The sequence below is a fragment of the Nannospalax galili genome, unplaced genomic scaffold, assembly GCF_000622305.1.
Source record: "Nannospalax galili isolate Female #2095 unplaced genomic scaffold, S.galili_v1.0 scaffold227, whole genome shotgun sequence".
Taxonomy (NCBI): Eukaryota; Metazoa; Chordata; class Mammalia; order Rodentia; family Spalacidae; genus Nannospalax; species Nannospalax galili.
In genome coordinates this window covers 10,330,495-10,349,696 of record NW_008360303.1, presented here as the reverse complement: position 1 = coordinate 10,349,696, position 19,202 = coordinate 10,330,495, and the positions used below count along the sequence as shown (strand labels likewise).

General features: G+C 40.9%; 1 protein-coding gene across 4 annotated transcripts in view; it reads left to right on the top strand.

Annotated features, from left to right (window-relative positions):
• Rgl1 (ral guanine nucleotide dissociation stimulator like 1) overlaps window positions 1-19,202 on the top strand; it is a 351,061-nt gene that overhangs the window by 264,229 nt on the left and 67,630 nt on the right. For all 4 annotated transcript variants that reach the window (XM_029559234.1, XM_008824291.3, XM_008824289.3 and 1 more), the window contains one exon: window positions 5,291-5,499. In XM_029559234.1, coding sequence (XP_029415094.1) covers window positions 5,291-5,499 — 209 coding nt within the window. The remainder of the gene's footprint in view (window positions 1-5,290; window positions 5,500-19,202) is intronic.

The window sequence follows — 19,202 nt, the reverse complement described above, 5'->3', positions numbered from 1 at the left end:
GAATTCATTCATTAGCGCTGAAGCTTATGAGTTTTTATGAGCTTTGCCTTCCATTGCTAAATGGCTTTGATAGCTCAGTACTAAGATGGCTTTACTGTGTGCTGTGCTGTGGGTCATTACATACGTGACTTCTATTGAGAGACTGGTTTTTCTTCTCCACGCGGCCAGGAAATTCATTGTGTGTATTTGGTAGTATGACTGGATGGGCAGAGCCTCTAGGTAAGTCTGCTCACCAAGCTTCCTACGCTAGAATGGTATGGTGCTGCATGGTTGGTAGTTGGAGAGATTTTAAGAAAAGTGTATGAAATGTTCCCTTGGTGTCTGAGGGTGACTATGGGGCTAACGACTTGGCCTTCTTAGGGTCTAACTTTGGGTGTAGAATTAATGACTGGAATAGTACTTGCTATGCTTTGCTGCTCTGGTTAAGATGCCTGGGAATGGCTGCCCTGGACACTGAGCCCTGCCTGAACGACTCCACTCTGACTCCTTTCTAATGCAGTGGTTTACTTAGCATGCTCCCATTAAAGTATCAGATGACTGGAGCTTTATTTTGATGGGAAGACTTCTTTTCTTCTCCAAACTAGAAATCCAAGTTGTTAATGGTTTATGTTTTAGAAAGTGAAAGTGTGCATTTCTCCATGTCTGGGGGAAACAGACTTAAAATATGCATATTCTATCCCTCAAGCTTTGTCCTCTCTTCCTTAGGCCAGAGTTGGCAGTTATGGACCTGCTCAGCTAGGACACTTGGGTAGAATAGTAGATATTTATTCTGTAGATGTTAGGCATGCTGTCTCAGAGGAAGCTGAATTCAGACAGCAGAAGGATCAACCAAAGAAACAGCCACGAGCGTTTTTGTGGCCTTGGTATCTTGGTCTTGTCAGTAAAGCCACAGATTCTGATTAAAGCCAGATTGGGCTGTTTCCTGTTAGCGTGCTAACCCACAGGGCAGGCTCAGGCCTCCTTGTCTGGCTTTCCAAGTCTGAGTTATTAAACACTTGTCTGCCAAAGGTCTGCCCCTTTTATTTTAAACTTCAATTCCAAGTTATTAAGACAATACAAACAAAAACAGGTCCTGAAGTCTCTTAAAAGAACTACAGACCTATTGAATCTTTTGCTGCAAAATGAAGCTTGAACATTTTAGCTTAAGTGAATGTGTATTTTTTTAACTTTTTACTTAAAAAAAAGATTTATTTATTATTCTTGTGTGTGTGTGTGTGTGTGTGTGTGTGTGTGTGTGTGTGTGTGTGTGTGTGTGTGTGTGTGTGTGTGTGTGTGTGTGTGTGTGTGTGTGTGTGTGTGTGTGTGTGTGTGTGTGTGTGTGTGTGTGTGTGTGTGTGTGTGTGTGTGTGTGTGTGTGTGTGTGTGTGTGTGTGTGTGTGTGTGTGTGTGTGTGTGTGTGTGTGTGTGTGTGTGTGTGTGTGTGTGTGTGTGTGTGTGTGTGTGTGTGTGTGTGTGTGTGTGTGTGTGTGTGTGTGTGTGTGTGTGTGTGTGTGTGTGTGTGTGTGTGTGTGTGTGTGTGTGTGTGTGTGTGTCTACATGAGTTTATATGTACCTCATGCATGTAGGTGCCTGTGGAGGCCATAGGGTACCGAATCCCCAGAACTGGAGTTACAGCCTTTGTGAGCTACCTGGAGTGCATGCAGGAAACTGAACCCAGATCCCCTGCAAGAGTAGCAACTGCTCTTAACTGCCGAGCCATCTTTCCAGTACCTTTTTAACTTTTAAAATTACATTTATTTATTTATTTATTTATTTATTTACTTATTTATTTATTGTGTATGTGTGAATGGGTACGTAAGTACCATGATGTATGTGTGGAAGTCAGAGGACAACTTGTAGTACTGTATTTGAATATTTGTAAGTTAGAACTCATTAAAACAACAACAACCCCCTCCCAAACCATACAAACAAAAACAAACCTTCGCCTATTCCCTGCAATAGCAATAGCCTTTAGGGAATTCAGTGACACTGTAGAAAACAGCTGTAAGCAAATGCTTTGGCAACTCAAGGTGCATTAAGTTTTGTAAAAGCGTTCCAGCCACCAGAGCAATCCTGCACCTCACCCTGAGACATGCATGCTCATCCACCACATTCACAGAGGTCTTTGAAATAAGACTTTAAACGTATTTCATTAGCCATTCTTAGTCACCCATGGTATGGATGCAAACACCAAGGGGCAGGAATCATTCAGGACATAGGGGGGATAATGCATGTGATTGATATTCCTTCTTCCAGAGTAAAAAGATGACTGGAAGGAAGAGATGGGGCAAATGAGGTATAATTCCAGTCCCCAGGGAGAGCCAGAGCATCCTGCCAAATCCGTTTTCTGGTCGTGTCCTTTGACGGAAACTTTTCTCTGTGTGTTGAGTTTTTGGCCACCTCAGGACTCAATGAAAAATTAGTACTTTTAAGTCATCATTACTTTCAATAAGAAAGATTTTATTTTAAAGTGGAGTTTGCACTTTAAAGTAAGAATCAGGAAATTCCAAAATTGTCCAGTAAGGAACTCCAACATTATTACAAGGTAAGGAAGCTTCATTTAAAATGAGAATTTTCATGTTCCTGACAGCAGAGAAACATTTCTTTTGCTGTTGTTACCACTTGGCATTGAATGGTTTTTAACTACTACTTTTAATATTGTGTAGGCAGATAATTATTTCGATGAGGCCTTTTGAAGTACAAAGTTACAAACCACAAAACATCCTTATATTTTAGTATAATAAAGAGATCAAAGGAATGTAGACATTTTTAGATAAAAATTTCTATTGTATTTTAAGATTTGTTTTTGCATTTCATGTATTTATGCAGTTTTGATTTTTTTGAGGAAGAGTCTCACTCTGTATCCAAAGCTGACCTGGAATTTACTGTGTAGCCCAGGCTGGCCTTGAACTTACAGCAATCCTCTGGCCTCAGTCTCCAAAGGGCTGGGTTTATGGGCCTGACTAAATTAGCATTACATTTTATAATGTCTTGATTTTTTTTTCTTTCTTAAAGTAAAAAGTAGTAAGCATGAGTTAGATTTTCAGTGTGATACAGTTCATTCTAAAGTTCTACAAGGTGCTCTGAGAATAAAGGGAAATGAATCTGGAGATGCTGTGTGTGGTGTCTCCTTGTTGGTGTTTAATGTGACATAGAAACATACTGAAGTTTAAGAAATTCAGCAGTAAAACAATGTTTTTGACTTTATTACCTTTGTAGTCCCTGATCTTGACCACAGAACCTTCTTTTTTTGGAACTAGCATTTTATAGTACACACTTAAAGCAATACCGTGCCTAGTAATTAAAAATGTAATTAGAGTTTGAAACCATATATCTTTTTCACTTATTGTTTCTGCTTTAAGATAATTGGAGATTCTGGAGAACAGATGGATACGATTTGGCTTGTTCTAAAACTAGTACAGAGTAATGAAGACCAGTTACTGGGCCTTGATCTAACAGTCCTAAGAGATCTGAAGGAATACTTGGTGTTTTTCCTGAACCAGATCTCTTTCCTTTGAAAACTTTTATAAATTGTTTTTGTTATTTCTTTTTATTTATGTGGTGTATGGAGTGTGTGTGTGTGTGTGCACAGCTGTGTGCTCTATGTGTGCAGATGTCTGTGGAGATCAGAAGAGGAGAAGAGGGTGTCAGATACCCTGGAGTTGGAAATACAGGTGGTTGTATGCTGTCCAACATGGGTGCTGGGAACTGAACTTGGGTCCTCTGGAAGATCAGGAAGTGCTCTTAACCTCTGAGCCATCTTCTCCAGCCTCATTCCTAGAAAACTTTTAAAAATTAAATAAGAAAACAAAACCACTTATCACATAGCCATAGTCTTACTATTAATTATTGCTAGCAGCTAGATGTGGTGGCATGGCACTATTTAACCTTCCAAAGGTGGTCACCACCACTTGGATCTTTCAAAAGCAATCTCCTGATGAATTTCCTTCCAGAAGTTTAACTTCTGACAGATCAGGCGAAGAAAAAGCAAAACTGAACTTAGTAAGTACAGTCGTCATTAGTAAAGATTGATTTCTTTATTGTTTTCATTTTTGAGTATTTCAAACTAGGGAAGTCTGATAGAAGGTCATACACATTATGATTCAGGCAAACTGTCTGCTTATTCTTTACAGCAGCTAGAATAATTATTTGCTTTGGAGAAAGATTAGATTACAGAACTCCTCTTAGTAGCAGCTTCCTTACTCCCAAGAAGTTAAACTTGGAAAATTACATCTCTGGGTATGGTTTTAGGCACAGATTTGCTGTAGAATGCAAGGCACACCTCAGTTTTTCTTCATTTCATTCTCTTCCTTCATATTCCGTTTTTAACGTTTCACATTTTAACTACCAGTTCTTACGTATTCTGGGTTTATGTCTACCATTATACAATTACATCTACTGATATTCTTTGCAGTTTCACTCTTTTGTGCTAGCCGTTTATCATAGTAAATATGTTCTCTTGTACTTACAAAGTTTTCCTGATGGTAGAGCTTGTGCACCTGCCACCCTTCCATTGCTCTGCTGGGGTGAACCCAGCGGTACTTAGAACAGCTGTTCCTCTGTCAATTCTGTTGTTTGCTGATTATATTAAAGTAGAAATGTAGACTGCCTTCTGTGGGCTGAAGTCAGTCAGATCATCGTTAACTATAGGTTTCCACAGAGAACAGACTTCTGTACTGCCTGGATTTTCAGGCCTTGTGAAATCCATTGGTTCACACCAATCATACACATTTGTAAACAGTAAGTTCTCCACAAATCATTATGAGTTAGCTCTTCTGGCATAACACTGTAGGAACTGTCTTTAAAAATGAGTTTGAAGCCGGGCATTGTGGCGCACACCTTTAATTCCAGCACTCGGGAGGCAGGGGCAGGTGGATCTTTGTGAGTTTGAGGCCAGTCTGGTCTACATAGCGAGTTCCAGGCCAGCTGGGGCTACAGGGAGACCCTGTCTCAAAAAGACAAAAAAAAAAAAATGAGTTTGAAAACATGTTGGAACAACCCAAAGGAGATGATTGATAACATTTGCTAAATTCAATCCTGAAATGATAGAAAATATCTTTGGTAAAATATGTAGTCAATAGGGGTGTAAGTAGAAGGAATTGTAGCAACTTTGAAGGCATACCTGTACTTCCTAAAAGGGAGCCCACCTCCACAACCCTCCCCCATGCTGCATTTGTAGGGGAGAGCATTGCCTTACACAGCTTGAGAGAAGTTCAGTAAGAGCATAGAGAAGCGACTGACTATTGTGGTGTGTTCAGTTTTACACGAGAGAGCCATATCATCTGATGGTAATCATTAACTTGTCATACAGGTTGAAGGGGACCAGCTGCCTCCAGGACACACAGTCAGTCAGTATGAGACCTGTAAGATCAGGACCATCAAAGCTGGTACCTTGGAGAAGCTTGTGGAGAACCTGCTGACGGCTTTTGGGGACAATGACTTTACCTATATCAGCATCTTCCTGTCGACCTACAGGGGCTTTGCCTCCACTAAAGAAGTGCTGGAACTGCTGCTGGACAGGTAAGAGCTACAGGGGGATACAGATGGAAATGGAAGGCACACACAGGGAGAGGGCACGAGGCTTGAAATCACAGGCACTTGGAAGACTAGGAGGGAGGCGTGAGGAAGATTACCTGGAAGAGACAGGCTTTGGAACAAGTGACATGAAGATTACTCAGGAGTCCCTTATGTGGTCTGCTTTTAGGGGAAAAGAATCTTATTCCAAAAGTTCATTAAAGCTGGATGCTGTGGCGCATGCTGGCAATCTTGGCACTCAGGAAGCTAAGGCAGGAGGATTGCAAATTTGATGCTAGCTTGGGCTACACAACAAGGCTTTGTTTCAAAAACAAAAGCAAAACCAAAAATAAAAACAACAACAAAATCACACAAAAATTCCATTAAGAGTTAAACGTCGATACTATAAGTCTAGATGCAACTATTTATAGATTTCAATTTCTGTTTGCCACCCTTAATTTCAAATTTGATAGATTGTTTTATTTTTTAATATATTTTATTTATTATTTTTATTTTATGTGTATGAATGTATTGCCTGCACGTATGTGAGTGCACCCATGTTGTGCAATGCCATGGAGGTCAGAAGAGGGCTTCGGATTCCCTGGAGCTGGAGTTAAGGACGGTTCGTAGCTGCCATATGGGTGCTGGGACTCGAACCTGGGTTCTCTGCAAGAGCAGTCAGTGCTCTTAACTGCTAAGTCATCTCTCCAGCCCCCAAGTTTTAGTTTTTAAAAAATATTTTATTTATGATTTTTATTTTTTATATGTGTGAGTATATTGCCTACATATGCGTAAGTGCACAGGTGTCGTGGAATGCCCATGGAGGTCAGAAGAAGGCATCAGATCCCCTGGAACTAGAGTTATGGACAATTGTTAGCTGCCATGCGTGTGGTGGGAATTGAACCCAGGTCTTTTGTAAGAGCAATCAGTGCTCTTAACCACTGAGCCATTTCTCCAGCCCAAGTTTTAGTTTTTAATAGTTTCTATACAATTCTAGTGCATGGTCACCCAACCAGGAATTGTCTTGATGTGAAGGCTAGATGAGTTAATATATGTCAACTGTGGATCCGTCTTAGATCTGTAGGAAGCAGCTGATGAGTGGTGGCTTTGGCAGTGGCCATGAGAACTGTCAGCAGTCTCCTCGTATTCCCTGTTTAGCGGGTATGTGCTTCAGCACAGTCCTTGCTGTGTGTCAAAGCACCTGTAGAGTTGAGCAGTGTGCATTGAAACTCACATGGGGAACCTTTTTATTTTACCCCCTTTGTTTCATTTATAGTAAAACTTAGTCATTTTATAAATATTCCATTACACAGACTTGATCCTGGGACAAAGAATACTGTCAGCCAAACAATTGTTTTAGAATCATGAGAGTCCTCATTCAGATCCTTGTATGCTGGGGTTTCCTGCTGAAGGAAGGAAATGAGAGCCAGTGCTTTTATTAGGCTTGGTGAATACTATTTTCTTATTTAAAGGTTATCTTTAATCATGTTGAAAAAATTTTAAATTCATGTACTATAGAAGGGTATAAAAAATATCAAAGTGTCTCATGTTACCATTTTCTCAAATAACAGTTTTAAAATATGAATATTTTAAAGAAAGAAGAAAATTAAACAGATCATAGACTAACTAGGCTAATAATGCTCATTAGCAATTGAAAATAGAAGTAATCCTGTATTTGATGAAAAGTTCACACAATTTAGAAAATTATAAAAGAGTAAGAAGTTTCTTTTTTCCAAGCTGCCTTGCCTCACCTCTCCTTAGGGATAGCTGGGAACCATTCCTTTTGTGTTCTTCCTGAGTTTTCCTGGGTGTGTGTTTGTGTGCATATTTACATACACATACATTTTTATATACTGTGTATGGTGTTTGATATTTGTCCTTATGGGTTTGATTATTTATTAATAGTTTATTGAGCACATTGCAGGAGCGCGTCAGACTGGGAGTAGTTGGTGCGCCACCTGCCTGTATAGATTTATATCACATGTATGGTACAAATTGAATCAATAATAGTATATAATCTGCCCAACAACCTTCTTTTTTTAATGTATTTATCAATCTTGGAGATCTTGTTAATTTAGTGAATTAGCATATATAAAGATTGAGAAAGTGTCTAGCATATCAAAGGCTCAAGAAATGTAAGTTGGGGTAGAGTGTTGGCTCAGCAGTTAAGAGCACTGGCTCCTCTTGTGGGTTCAATTCCCAGCGCCCACATGGTGGCTAACAACCATCTGTAACTCCAGTCCCAGGAGATCTCGTGCCCTCTTCTGACCTCCATGGCATTGCAGGACACAGGTGCACTTACATACATGTAGGCAATACACTCATACACACAAATTAAAAATAATAAAGTAAAGATGCTTATTGACCATTTGTATTGTCTCTTCTGTGAACTATTTTCCTGTCCTGTACTCCTTTTCTTTGAATTATTCTTATCCAATTATTGATCACCTAATTCTAATTCTTTGTATATTAAGGAAATAGGAATTTTTTTTTTTGCTTATAGTTGTGTTGGAAATATTTTTCCAAATTTGTTCCTTAGCTTTAAAGTCTGTTAATATTCTTTTTTTCTAAAATTATATTTATTATTTTTATTTTATGTGTATGCGTGTATTGCCTCTATGTAGGTAAGTGCACCCATGTTGTGCAATGCCCGCAGAGGTCAGAAGAGGCATTCTGATCCCCTGGGACTGGAGTTATGGCCAGTTGTTAGCTGCCATGTGGGTGCTTGGGATTCAAACCCTGGTCTTCTGCAAGAACAACCAGTGTTCTTGACCGTTGAGCCATCTCTCCAGCCCCCATTAATATTCTTATGTAATTGTTTTTATGTATCTATTTCCGTTAGTCTTCAGAAAGACTTTTAATAATCAACTTTCTATTTCAGTGTAAGGTTACAACAGTAGGTTTGTCCTCAAAATATTTGTTTCCTATCTGTCATTATGACAAATATCAGATATAATCAACTTATGAAAACAAAAGGTTTGATTTTGGCTCAAAGTTTTAGAGATTTCAGTCAATGGTAATTTGTCCCTGCTATTTTTAGACCTGTCACAAGTCAGCATATCATGGTGGGAACATGCAGTGAAGTGAAGCTGCTGGTCTCTTGGCCATGGAGTAAAGAGAAAGACGGGGTCTCACCATCTCTTTCAGAGTACACTCCAAAGTGACCTAGACTGTCCACTAGGCACCACCTCATAAAGGTCCCACCGCCTCCCAATAGCCCCACACTGGGATTCAAGCTTTCCACACATAGACATGTGGGGGCGTTAAGATCCTAACAGCTAAATCAGCCCCTTTGCAGGTGCATACGGAGGGAAATTATTTGGCTTAGTGTTCACTCATATGTTCATATTCAGAGAAAATCACAAAGCATCTATTGATCATATACTGATATACTCTGTGTCTCAACATAGGAAGTTCTGTAGTTTTCTGACTGATGGTACTTGACAAAATATTAAGCCTGGAATGTAAATTTGTGAGATTGGTGAGTTGTTTTAATTGTCAAATAGTTCATACCTCTAAGTAGAAATTGAAGAATGATGTGAATTCTATCTTTTTAATACTTCATATTTGTAAAAAGATGGAATATGCTAACTGTTGGCAGGCAATATGAGGAAATGAAAAACTCCTACAAGTTTACTTTGAAATTGGTGACTTATTCTCCTTAGGGGATGACTTCACTGATAATAGCCCACAGATGTCCACAGTGGGTGAGGAGTGCACATAAGTTCCAGCTGTTCGTCTTAACCATGACCCCCCCCCCCCCCGCCAGGAACCAGAATGTTTAGTCTATGACTTGTATACATCCATCTTTTATTTGATGGCTTGAAAAATCTTTTCTTTGTCCTATGGATAGACACTTTCAGATTTTTAAAATACTAATTGGATAACAATGATTAAATAATATATCCAACATGAATTTAGATTATATTGAATTCAACTATCATTTGAAGGATGACTGAATGAAGAATTAATATTTATCCCATACCACATGAATGGGCTAACACTTAGCTTTGAATTTGATCTCATGGTTAAATCCTCTGCTTGCTTCTGAAAGGGGGGGAAAGAAGTACAAAATACCTATGTAATACCCAGCAGTCTATAAGGCTTCATGTAGCTGGAACTTGGATATTACGATTTGGTCTTTGGCCTGAGGTAGTCCAGAGGTGGCTTACTCTGAAGCTACTGGCACTTAACCTCTGGGACCCCTCACTTGGCACTCCTCTTCACAGGATTCTGTATTTTAAGTTTGTATTCTTCTTCCTTGGTAGAACCCCTCAAATGGCAAATGCTAGTCTCCCTTAGACTTGAATTCACCTCTCTGGACTTGACAGTTTCCTTCAAAAGATAAGGCTGACACTTGTTCTAGTTTGTTTCTCCATTGCTGTGACAAAATACTCCGACCAATACCAACTTGGGGAGGAAAGAGTTTATTCAGCTTACATCTCCTGGGTCACAGTTCATCAGGGAGCCCAAGGTAGGAACTCAGGGCAGGAACCTGGAAGCAGGAGCTGGAGCACAGGCCATGGAGGAATGCTGCTTACTGGCTTGCTCCCCTGGCCCCTGCTCAACCTGCTTTCTTATGCAACACAGGCCCACCTGCCCATGGGTGGCACCACCCACAGTGGGCTGGGCCCTCCCACATCACTCATCCCACATAGGCCAGCCCAATAGAGGCAATTCCCCAATTGAGGCTCCCTCAACACAGGTGTGTCAAGTTGACAGTAAAGTTATCCAGCACACTTGTGGATAGGTAAATGACCACAGAAAATGGTGTAGAGTGGAATTTTTGCTGGTGCTGGTGTTCAGAGAAATAAAATCCCATTTATTTGGCTTCTTTGCAGAAATTTAGCCTGGTCCATGTATGTGGCAGCCTCCAAAGGAGTATTTAGCTTTTTCCATGTATTCAGCAGCCTCAACAGGAGTATTTCTTTCTCATGCCATCTATTACTCACACTAGATCTTGTGACCAGGTTTCAGTCTTTACTGAAGTTCAGCTGTATATTCTGTGGAATACTATGTTCCTGAATTGGTTGTTAGGATTTAAATTTTCTTACTATTTTTATTTTATGTATATGAGCATATTGCCTGTATGTGTGTAAGTTCACCTGTGTTGTTCAATGCCTATGGAGGTCATAAGAGGGTATTGGATCCCTTGGAACTGGCATTGTGGTCGGTTGTTAGCTGCCATGTGGGTGCTGGGAATAGAACCCAAGTCCTTTGTAAGAGCAGTCAGTGCTCTTAACCACTGAGCCATCTCTCAAGCGTTGGTTGTTAGGATTTTTAATGTTTGTAATTAAGAAGAAGCAATTTATTGTACAAAGTTGCCTGTTCTGAGGATAAGCATTTGCACTATCTTTTTCATGCCAGTAAATTGTTAGACTTGTTTGTGAGCCTGTGATAGCATTTTTATTTCTTTTGGCCTCTATAGTAGGTTGCCCATCTTGTGTGAAATGAACACTGAGAGGTTATTATTACATGTGCTAATCCTGTAAGAATCAGACAAGAATAGACTGAGGGCAGATGCTGCAGTGTTTATTTCCCACCAGAGGATGACTTATTTGAAGTTAAGCTTTGATTTCCCTTAAGACTTCCAGTCATGGTTTTTCTTGTGTGGAACTGTTTGTTTTCTGGGATTTCTTTTTAATCTTTTCATAGATTTTTTTTTTTCATTTGCTAATATGGGACTGTGTGACTGGAAAATAGACAGTGGTTTGAAGTCACAAATGGCTAATTCCACCTGTTTACTCTATCCTTTAATGGGATGACCAGTGTCTCAGAAGTGCTCCTGTTTGCTGTGCTTTTGGCCTTGGTTCAGACTTAACTCAAGGCTGCATTTGGATTCCTTTTAATCCAAGAGGAAGCTACTTAATTGGGGGATGACTGTACTAGAACTTTGAGAGCCTCTTTTGTATAATTTCAGGTATAGAGTTCATTTGAAACAATCTGTTCTCCACACTCTACTGTTTAAAGAAGTAAGGGAGTAGATGCCACTGAAAATGCCCAACCTCAAATGCAAGTCGAAGCCCACTTCAGTCAGTGATTCTCCCTGAGCACAAGGGAATGCCCACACAGATGTGCAGATCTCTTTCTCAAACATTCTCACTTTCTCTGATAACCTAAGTTGTTCACAAAATGCTGAAAACACATAGAGAAGGGAGAACCAGGTCTCTAGAAACCTTGGCCAAGCCTCTCAGGGCCCTCAGGTCGGTGTGGAAGGCATGTAGTCTGCCTTTATTACAAATGAATTCTCGCAGAGGAGGACTGTTGTGGAGGTTAGAGGTTGAAGCCATCTGTAAACCTGTGCTTGAAGATGATGAGCTGGTTTATGCTACAGAGAAGCTAGTTCAGTAGATCTTTGAACTTATTTCTTCTTCGCATGTTTTCTTGTCATGTGTTTTCACAGACTTTATCTCATGTAGTTTACTTACTATAACCCCATGTTTACAGATGTGTTTACAGATGGGAAATCAGTGGCTCAGAAACATTCAATCAGTAACCAGCGGAGCAAGAATTAAAAGCTACCCCTCTGTGAGTCAGACGCTCAGTCCAAGTATGCCACAGCACCTCCCATGACATTTAAATGCCATCTTAGAAAGAAGGGGTGATTGCAGAGCCCCTCTTCATCTCTTTCTTACCACTTCCTCAGTTCATTTTTTCTTGAAAACCGCATCTCCTGATGGTGCTTCCTTCACCATCAGTGCTCTTCATCTGTCAGCTCCAAAGATACTTACCAGCTGTTCAATGCACAGTACCTACTTTGCAAGGCACTGTGTATGTGACGGTGGTGGAGCCTGCAGTGTTTCCAACACTCTTCAGTATGTAACATGTTGGTAGACAGCAACACTAATCAAGCCAGTGTAGAAAGAGATGTCTATAGTTAAAACTGATGTGACCCTCATGCTTGTAAGCCTAGCACATGCGAGGCCAAGGCAAGAGAATCACTGTGAGTTTGAGGCCAGCCTGGGCTACAAAGTGAGAGCCCATTATAACTCTCCTTCCCCACCATGGTTTTGTCTTTAATTTACTTGGGAAGGTTTTGTCATATACTAAAAATGGTAATTTAAAAAGGATGTTTTTATTGAAAAATCAACTTCTTTTTCTTCCTTTTAGTTGAGATTTGTGTGTTAGGCATATGTACAATGGTGAGTGTGGGCATAGGAATGGAAAAATTTGTTTGCACTCTGCATTATTTTAGATGACATGTGTCCCTCAAAGATTAGGTGATAAAGGCTTGGTCCCTAGAATGGGGCTGATGGGAGGTGGTGGAGCCTTTAAGAGTTGGGCTGTGGGAGGTCTCCAGGTCATGTGGGGTGTGCTCTCAAAGAAGGCAGGGGACCTCAGTCCCTCATCTTTTGCTCTCTCACTTTTGGCCATGAGGTAAGCAGGTTTGCTCTGCCGTGGTCTCTGTCCATGGCGTGCTGCCTTTTTCAAGTAGGCAAAAACAACAGGGTGAACCATGCATGGAGTGGAGCCACCAGAGCTAAACTGAAATAACTATCTTCTCCTTGTAAATTGGTTAGCTCGGGTATTCAGGTATTTGTTACAGTGAGGGAAAGCTGCCTAATACACACTTGAGCCTTGCTCTACAGTATTAAGCAAGTTAATGAATTTGTAATACAGCAGGTCCTTCTGAGGGTTAAACTGGATAACACAGGTAAAGTTCTTACTCTAGTGGTTGGAAAATGTTGCTTTGTGTTTTCCTTCCTTCATGGCATTTGTAATGATTTGAAATTGCCTTATTTACCTTGTCTATTTTTAGACTGTCTCCCCTACTGTACCTCACAGAGAAAGGCTTGCTAGAGGAATTTAGGAATTACTTGTCTTGGAAATAAATATAGGTTATCATTCATACCTACTTGAGTTGCTTTGGAAGGTATAGCTGTGAATGCTGTTCCTAGTGGGAAGGACTAATAAGTCTCTGTCCAGTGCATCATCTCATCAGGATAGTGAGGATTGAATGTGTAATTTTTAGTAAAACAAAACATAACGAAACCAAACCAAACACCAATTCCCTTTGGCAGCTGTGAGTTGGTAGTAGTAAACTTTATGGAAAAAGCATATGATGACATTTTGTTAAGCCTCACTTAAGAATAATTTTTATTTAGCTCTGGAGTTAAACTAGGTACGTCAAACAGCCTTAGATTCATGCTGGCATGCAGTGCTCATAGAAGCCAAGGGATTCCTTTGCTGTCTTTTCTTTTAGGAGGAGACATGGTTTCTTGGAGTTTGGGGGAAAGGGGGCTCTCAGCAGGGAGAGCTGTAGGAAGCAGATACTGCTCCAGACATAACTGCTCTGGGTGCACGTCTCTCACACCACTGACACTCAGGTTTAATCCTCTTACTTCTACACTCACAAAAGGAATTTTCTAACCTTGTAAGAGTTATTTATTAAGGTTCAACTTCCATCCTTTCTGTAGGAATGTTTTTCTAAACAATACCATTAATTTTAGCAACTCCTCTACCACTCTTCCACAGGGCCACATGGAAACAGGTAGAATGAGGTACCAGTGAGTCTTTTCTCCTCCAGTGCAGGAAGAAGTTGAGATTTATTGGCTAGTCGGCTTCTGAATGCTCATCCCATTGATGGAATGGGAAAAGCATTCAGGAAAGCTCAACATTGCTTTGTTTCTTTTCCAGCTTAAAATACAGACATCCTGGATATCCTGAGGAGGATGAGAAGTTCTTAGTAAATAAAGACCATTAAAAAATTTTTTTTTCTAATAGTGGATGAGTTTAAATATCTAGGTCTGGGTTTTGATGATTCCCTGGGCCAAGTTAAAGTCCTTGGATATGTTTTGGGTTAAAGAGAAAAAAACATAGGTTGTTAAAAGACAAATTGAATCCACATTTCATTTTCTGTGACTATGAGAAAGACAAAATTATTGGGTAGTATAAGTGGAGAGAGAGTTATAACAATGAGAGACTGAGTATCAGAATATCTGAAACACAGAGAAAGTATTACCATTTTTGTAGGTATATCTTTAGGAAGGTTTCATATTCTTGCTGTGTCATGTTTTATCAGATAGAAAAGAGCTACTTAGCTCAAAAAACAATAGAAGATAAACCTTTGTAATAATTTACACATCCATCTGTGTTAAGCAGAGAGATGGAGGAAGGGAGCATGGGTGCTTAGGAGAGGCAAATAAGCAGACTTCCTTAGTGAGTCTAGAAGGAGGCACAACTCAGCCCCCAGCTTGATCAGAGCTCCTTGAGACCCATGTTGACTTCAGACTTAAATGTAGCTATTAAATAGTCAATTTGTTGGAAGCCACCAAATTTGTGACAATTTGTTGTAGTGGTAACAGCTAAGAAACAAGGATTTCTTGTTTGGAACATTTTCTCCAAAAATCTGTTGCTCCTGGGTCAAGGATGTGGAGGGTCAGGTGTTTACCTTTGCCTTTGTTCTGTTCAGGGCCTCAAGCCCTGGTCAGCTGTGGCCCCCGCAATCAGCTCCAGGAAGTGCCACCAGAAACAAGAAGCTTAGCCTCAGCAGACAAGAACTGTTAGAACGGTTACTATTTTCTCCCTGTAACCATGCCAATTGCTTTGGGTTAACCGAAAACTTTAATCTGGTACCATTTTAGAATTACCATCAACCATAATCCCAGGGAAACCGGAAATAAATTCTCTGTCTGGCTAGTTTGACTGTCTTGGTAACTCTTTTTTGATTTGTTTTCTGAGTGAGTCTGCCTCCCATCAGCAGCACCGTGGGAATTCTCAGTGGGAACATTTGGTGACAGCAGAACGCTGGCTTTATGGGATGGTAGTGAGAGTCCCTCTGAAAGGGTGCCGCCAAAGGCTTTGCCTCAGATTATAACCAGGCTGACTTTCTCTTCCTGCCATAGAGTTTATAAGACCTAAGAGATAACATGTTTCCATGAAGCAGAGCTCAGCAGTTACACCCCTCCCCCGCCCTCTGCTTCTTTTTCCTGAGAAGAATGCTGAATTACCCAGCAGAATTATTATTATTTTTTGGAGTATGCTTATATTTGGAAACTACAAAACTGACAAGAACCTGAACAGCAACATGGGTATCATCTGAGTGGTACCTGGAAAGTTTTAAATTTAACTCTCATGATCCAAAGTAGTAGTTTTGACCATTTTCTAGCAATTGGTGGAAGAATTTGAGAACAAATCTTTTTAAGAGTTTGCTAAAGGATAAGAGGGAACTGACACTGATTCTAACAACTCCAATAGTTATCAAAAAACCTGAAAGCAAATCCTGACTCCATCACTCTAGAGTCCAGCCTTGGAAGACAAAAGAAAAAAGAGGAGGAACCCAATAGAGAGATGCTTTTGGAAGCCCTTGTCAAGAAATTCCAATGGACTCTCACTAGAACTTGTAATGCTAATTACTCTTGCCTTTACTTTTCCTTCCCATCTCCTATTCACGATTCAAGGACTTTCTTTTCCCCTTAGAGATAAGAGTTATGCAATTTGGGAGCCTTTTAAATAGACCCACTGAAGGGGTACCCCAATTACCTCACCCTGTGTCCCTGTTCAGCATGGAAGAAACCAGAGTGTTCTGCGTCCTGATTCCCTATTGGCAATTTGGGTAACCTTTTCAGAGGATGGTGTGATAAGAATAGGAGGTGGGAATTGGCTAGGCAGTTAGGGTAAAAAGACCCTAAAGAAAAGTGCTTGGACAGTCATAAGCCAGGATCCCTGGATAAATTTATGAAAGTCTGAGAATCCCCTAAATTATACACAAAAATGTACAATTAGCTTTTTTTCTAAAAAAAAAAGGATCCAAAGTTGCTAGTAGATGTGTGTGTGTGTGTGTGTGTGTGTGAATGTGCATATGATGTAAGTTCTTATACACACATGGGGGGGGTACCCATGTGTGTATGCAGAAGCCAAAGAAAGGCTTGGAGTGTCTTTGTCTATCACGCCCTACCTTGTTCCCTTGAGACAGGGTCATTCATTGAACCTGGAGCTAGGCTGCTAGCCAGCAAACCCCAGTGACCCCCATGCACAGCACAGGATTATAGATAGATGAGTGCTAGGGATTCAAATTCAGGTCCTTGTGCTTATGCAAACAGTGCTCTTATTGCTGAGCCATCTCTGTAGGCTCCTTTAGCAAACTCTTTTTGTGTGTGTGTGTGGGGGCTGAATCTAGTAATTTACTTCTTTTTTTAAAATAAACAATATATTGAGAATTTCATACATGCATATAAGGTATTTTGATCAAATTCATGCCCACTCTGTCCCCTCCAACTCCTCCCATATCTCCCCATCACTTTTTTTTCTGATAACTTCACGTACTCTTTCTTCTTTGATATATTTATTTATTTTTATGGGGCTTTTGGCTACTCTAACATTCCCCCCTCTGAAGAGGTAACCCTAAAATCTTTTAAGAATTAGATACAAGCTCCCAAATACTTTCGACATTTTTGGACTTTGGAACAGAATATGTTACTAACAGGCCCAAGGACATTTTTGACCAACTTCAAAGTGGGAACAGGATTCTTCCAAGGTAGGCTAGGTGGCCAGACTCCCAGTCTTGGTCAGACTTGGGAGTCAGGGTGCCTACCTTGAAGGAGATTATTCAGAGCAACCCTTTCTGATCTGCAGGATTCAGTCCAAAGTTGTCCCCATGCCCATCGTGGTGGTGCACACCTTTAATCTCATCTGTCAGGAGTCAGAGGCAGGTGGACCTCTGCAAAATCAAGACAAGCCTGGTCTACATAGTGAGTTCCAGGCAGACTGGGACTAGGAAGACTCTGTCAAAACAAAACAAAACAAAACAAAACAAAGCACAATACAGCACAATACAGCACAATACAGCCCCAAACTAAAGCAAAACAAAACAACAAAAAACCCCAAAGTCTTTCCTGGGCTTCACTTGGTATTGCAGAAAGCTGCTGGCTGTGACAAACACAGGCATCCTCCTGAGGCAAGGTCAGTTTCTGAGTGTTTTCCCCATGCCTGGCCCATGTTCTTTTGGGTCAGTTGAAGATGGATGCCCAAGTGTTCTGAAGCTGGGATTTATTCAAAAGCAGAGACTCCCAGAGTCCCTCACAGCTTCCTGTGAGATCTCAGTTTCATCGTTCACTATTCCAAGTATCTCCTTTTTCTTCTCTTTTCTAGGCTTTCTTTTATTCACAGTAGTAGAAATAGAAGGTAAATTAATTTACTTGAGTGTTTATTGTCTACTGTTAGGCCCAGGGGCTATAGAAGAAAGCAAACTTTGCCACAATGTGCTAAGTCATCCTGACCTGTCCCTTTCCTCAGGCCTCACCTCCTGTTCACTCTGTTCCACTCTTCACTTTTTAGCTTGGCATGGTCGCACACACCTTTGGGAGGCAGAGGCAAATGGATCTTTGTGAGTTGTTCTGGGCTAGCCAGGGTTACATAGTGAGAGCCTGTCTAACACAAACAAATGAAAAACAGAAAAAACCCACCACAAACCAGCTAACCAAACAAACCACACCTTTCTGCCACTGTTCTCAGGCCTTACCTGCTCTTCCTCTAGGGATCTGCATAGCCTACTCCCTTAGCCTCTGAAGGGTTTTACTTGTCACATCTCCCATTGAAACAGCAACCTCTGACCTTCCATGGTGCCCAGACACCCTAACCTGCTTGATCTCTCTCCATTGTATTTAATTCTGAGTATATATTAACTAATTTTTGCATAGTTTTCTATATCCCCTCAGTATGTGTGTGCTCCCAGAAAATAGGGATTTTTTCTTTGCTATGTTGTTCTTTTTTTTTCAGGTGTGTGTGTGTGTGTGTGTGTGTGTGTGTGTGTGTGTAGTGTGTATATATGGGTGGGTGCATGCCCATGTGTGCCCACATAGATGCCATAGCAGGGCCCTGTACCCTGTGTGTCCTCCCCCACTGCTCTGGCAGGGCCTGCCTACCTTGAGGAACTCTCAGGATCCTCCTGTCTTCACCTTGAATTCTGGAATTACAGACACGACAGCCATGCTCGGCTTTTCAAGTGGGTGCTTGGGATTCAAACTCGGGTTCTCAAGCACTCTTATCCACTTAGCCACCTCCCGACCCTCTTGATCTTCACCAACACAAAATGTGGGGGAAATGCTAAAAGGGACAAGGTGTGTGTGTGTGTGTGTGTGTGTGTGTGTGTGTGTAGTGTGTATACATGTGTATGAGTACACAGAAGGCAGAGAAGGATGCAGATGTCCTGTTTTATCACTCTCCATCTTAAGACAGAATTTCTCACTGAACATGAAGGTAGGCTGGTGGTCAGCAAGCCCCGGTGATCCTCCTGTCCCCATCCCCTACAGTGCTGGGGTTATAAGTACGTATGGCCATGCCCAGTTTCTTATATGGATGCTAGAGATTTGAACTCAGGTCCCATGCTCACTATGCAAGCACCTTATCCACTGAACAATCTCCCTAGCTTCTGCTGTTTTATTCTTAGTGTCTAGCAGAGTTAGTACCTGGACATAGTCCTTAATAAACATTCCTTACCCAATGAAGATTAAATGAATGAATGAACAGGGTCTTGACCTCATATAAAAGGAGTAAGTAATTAAGGCTTTCCAGCCTGTGTGGGAGGGTAATGACTTAATGCTGGGCCCAGAGCCTTGCTTTTCAAGTTCAAATCCCTGCTCCTCTTATGTGCTGTGTCTTCCAGGGTTTATTGTGTAAGCTCTCAGGACCACATTTTTCCCTTCGGTAAAACTGGACTAATGGAGCCAGGCATGATGGCGTACGCCTTTAATCCCAGCACTCAGGAGGCA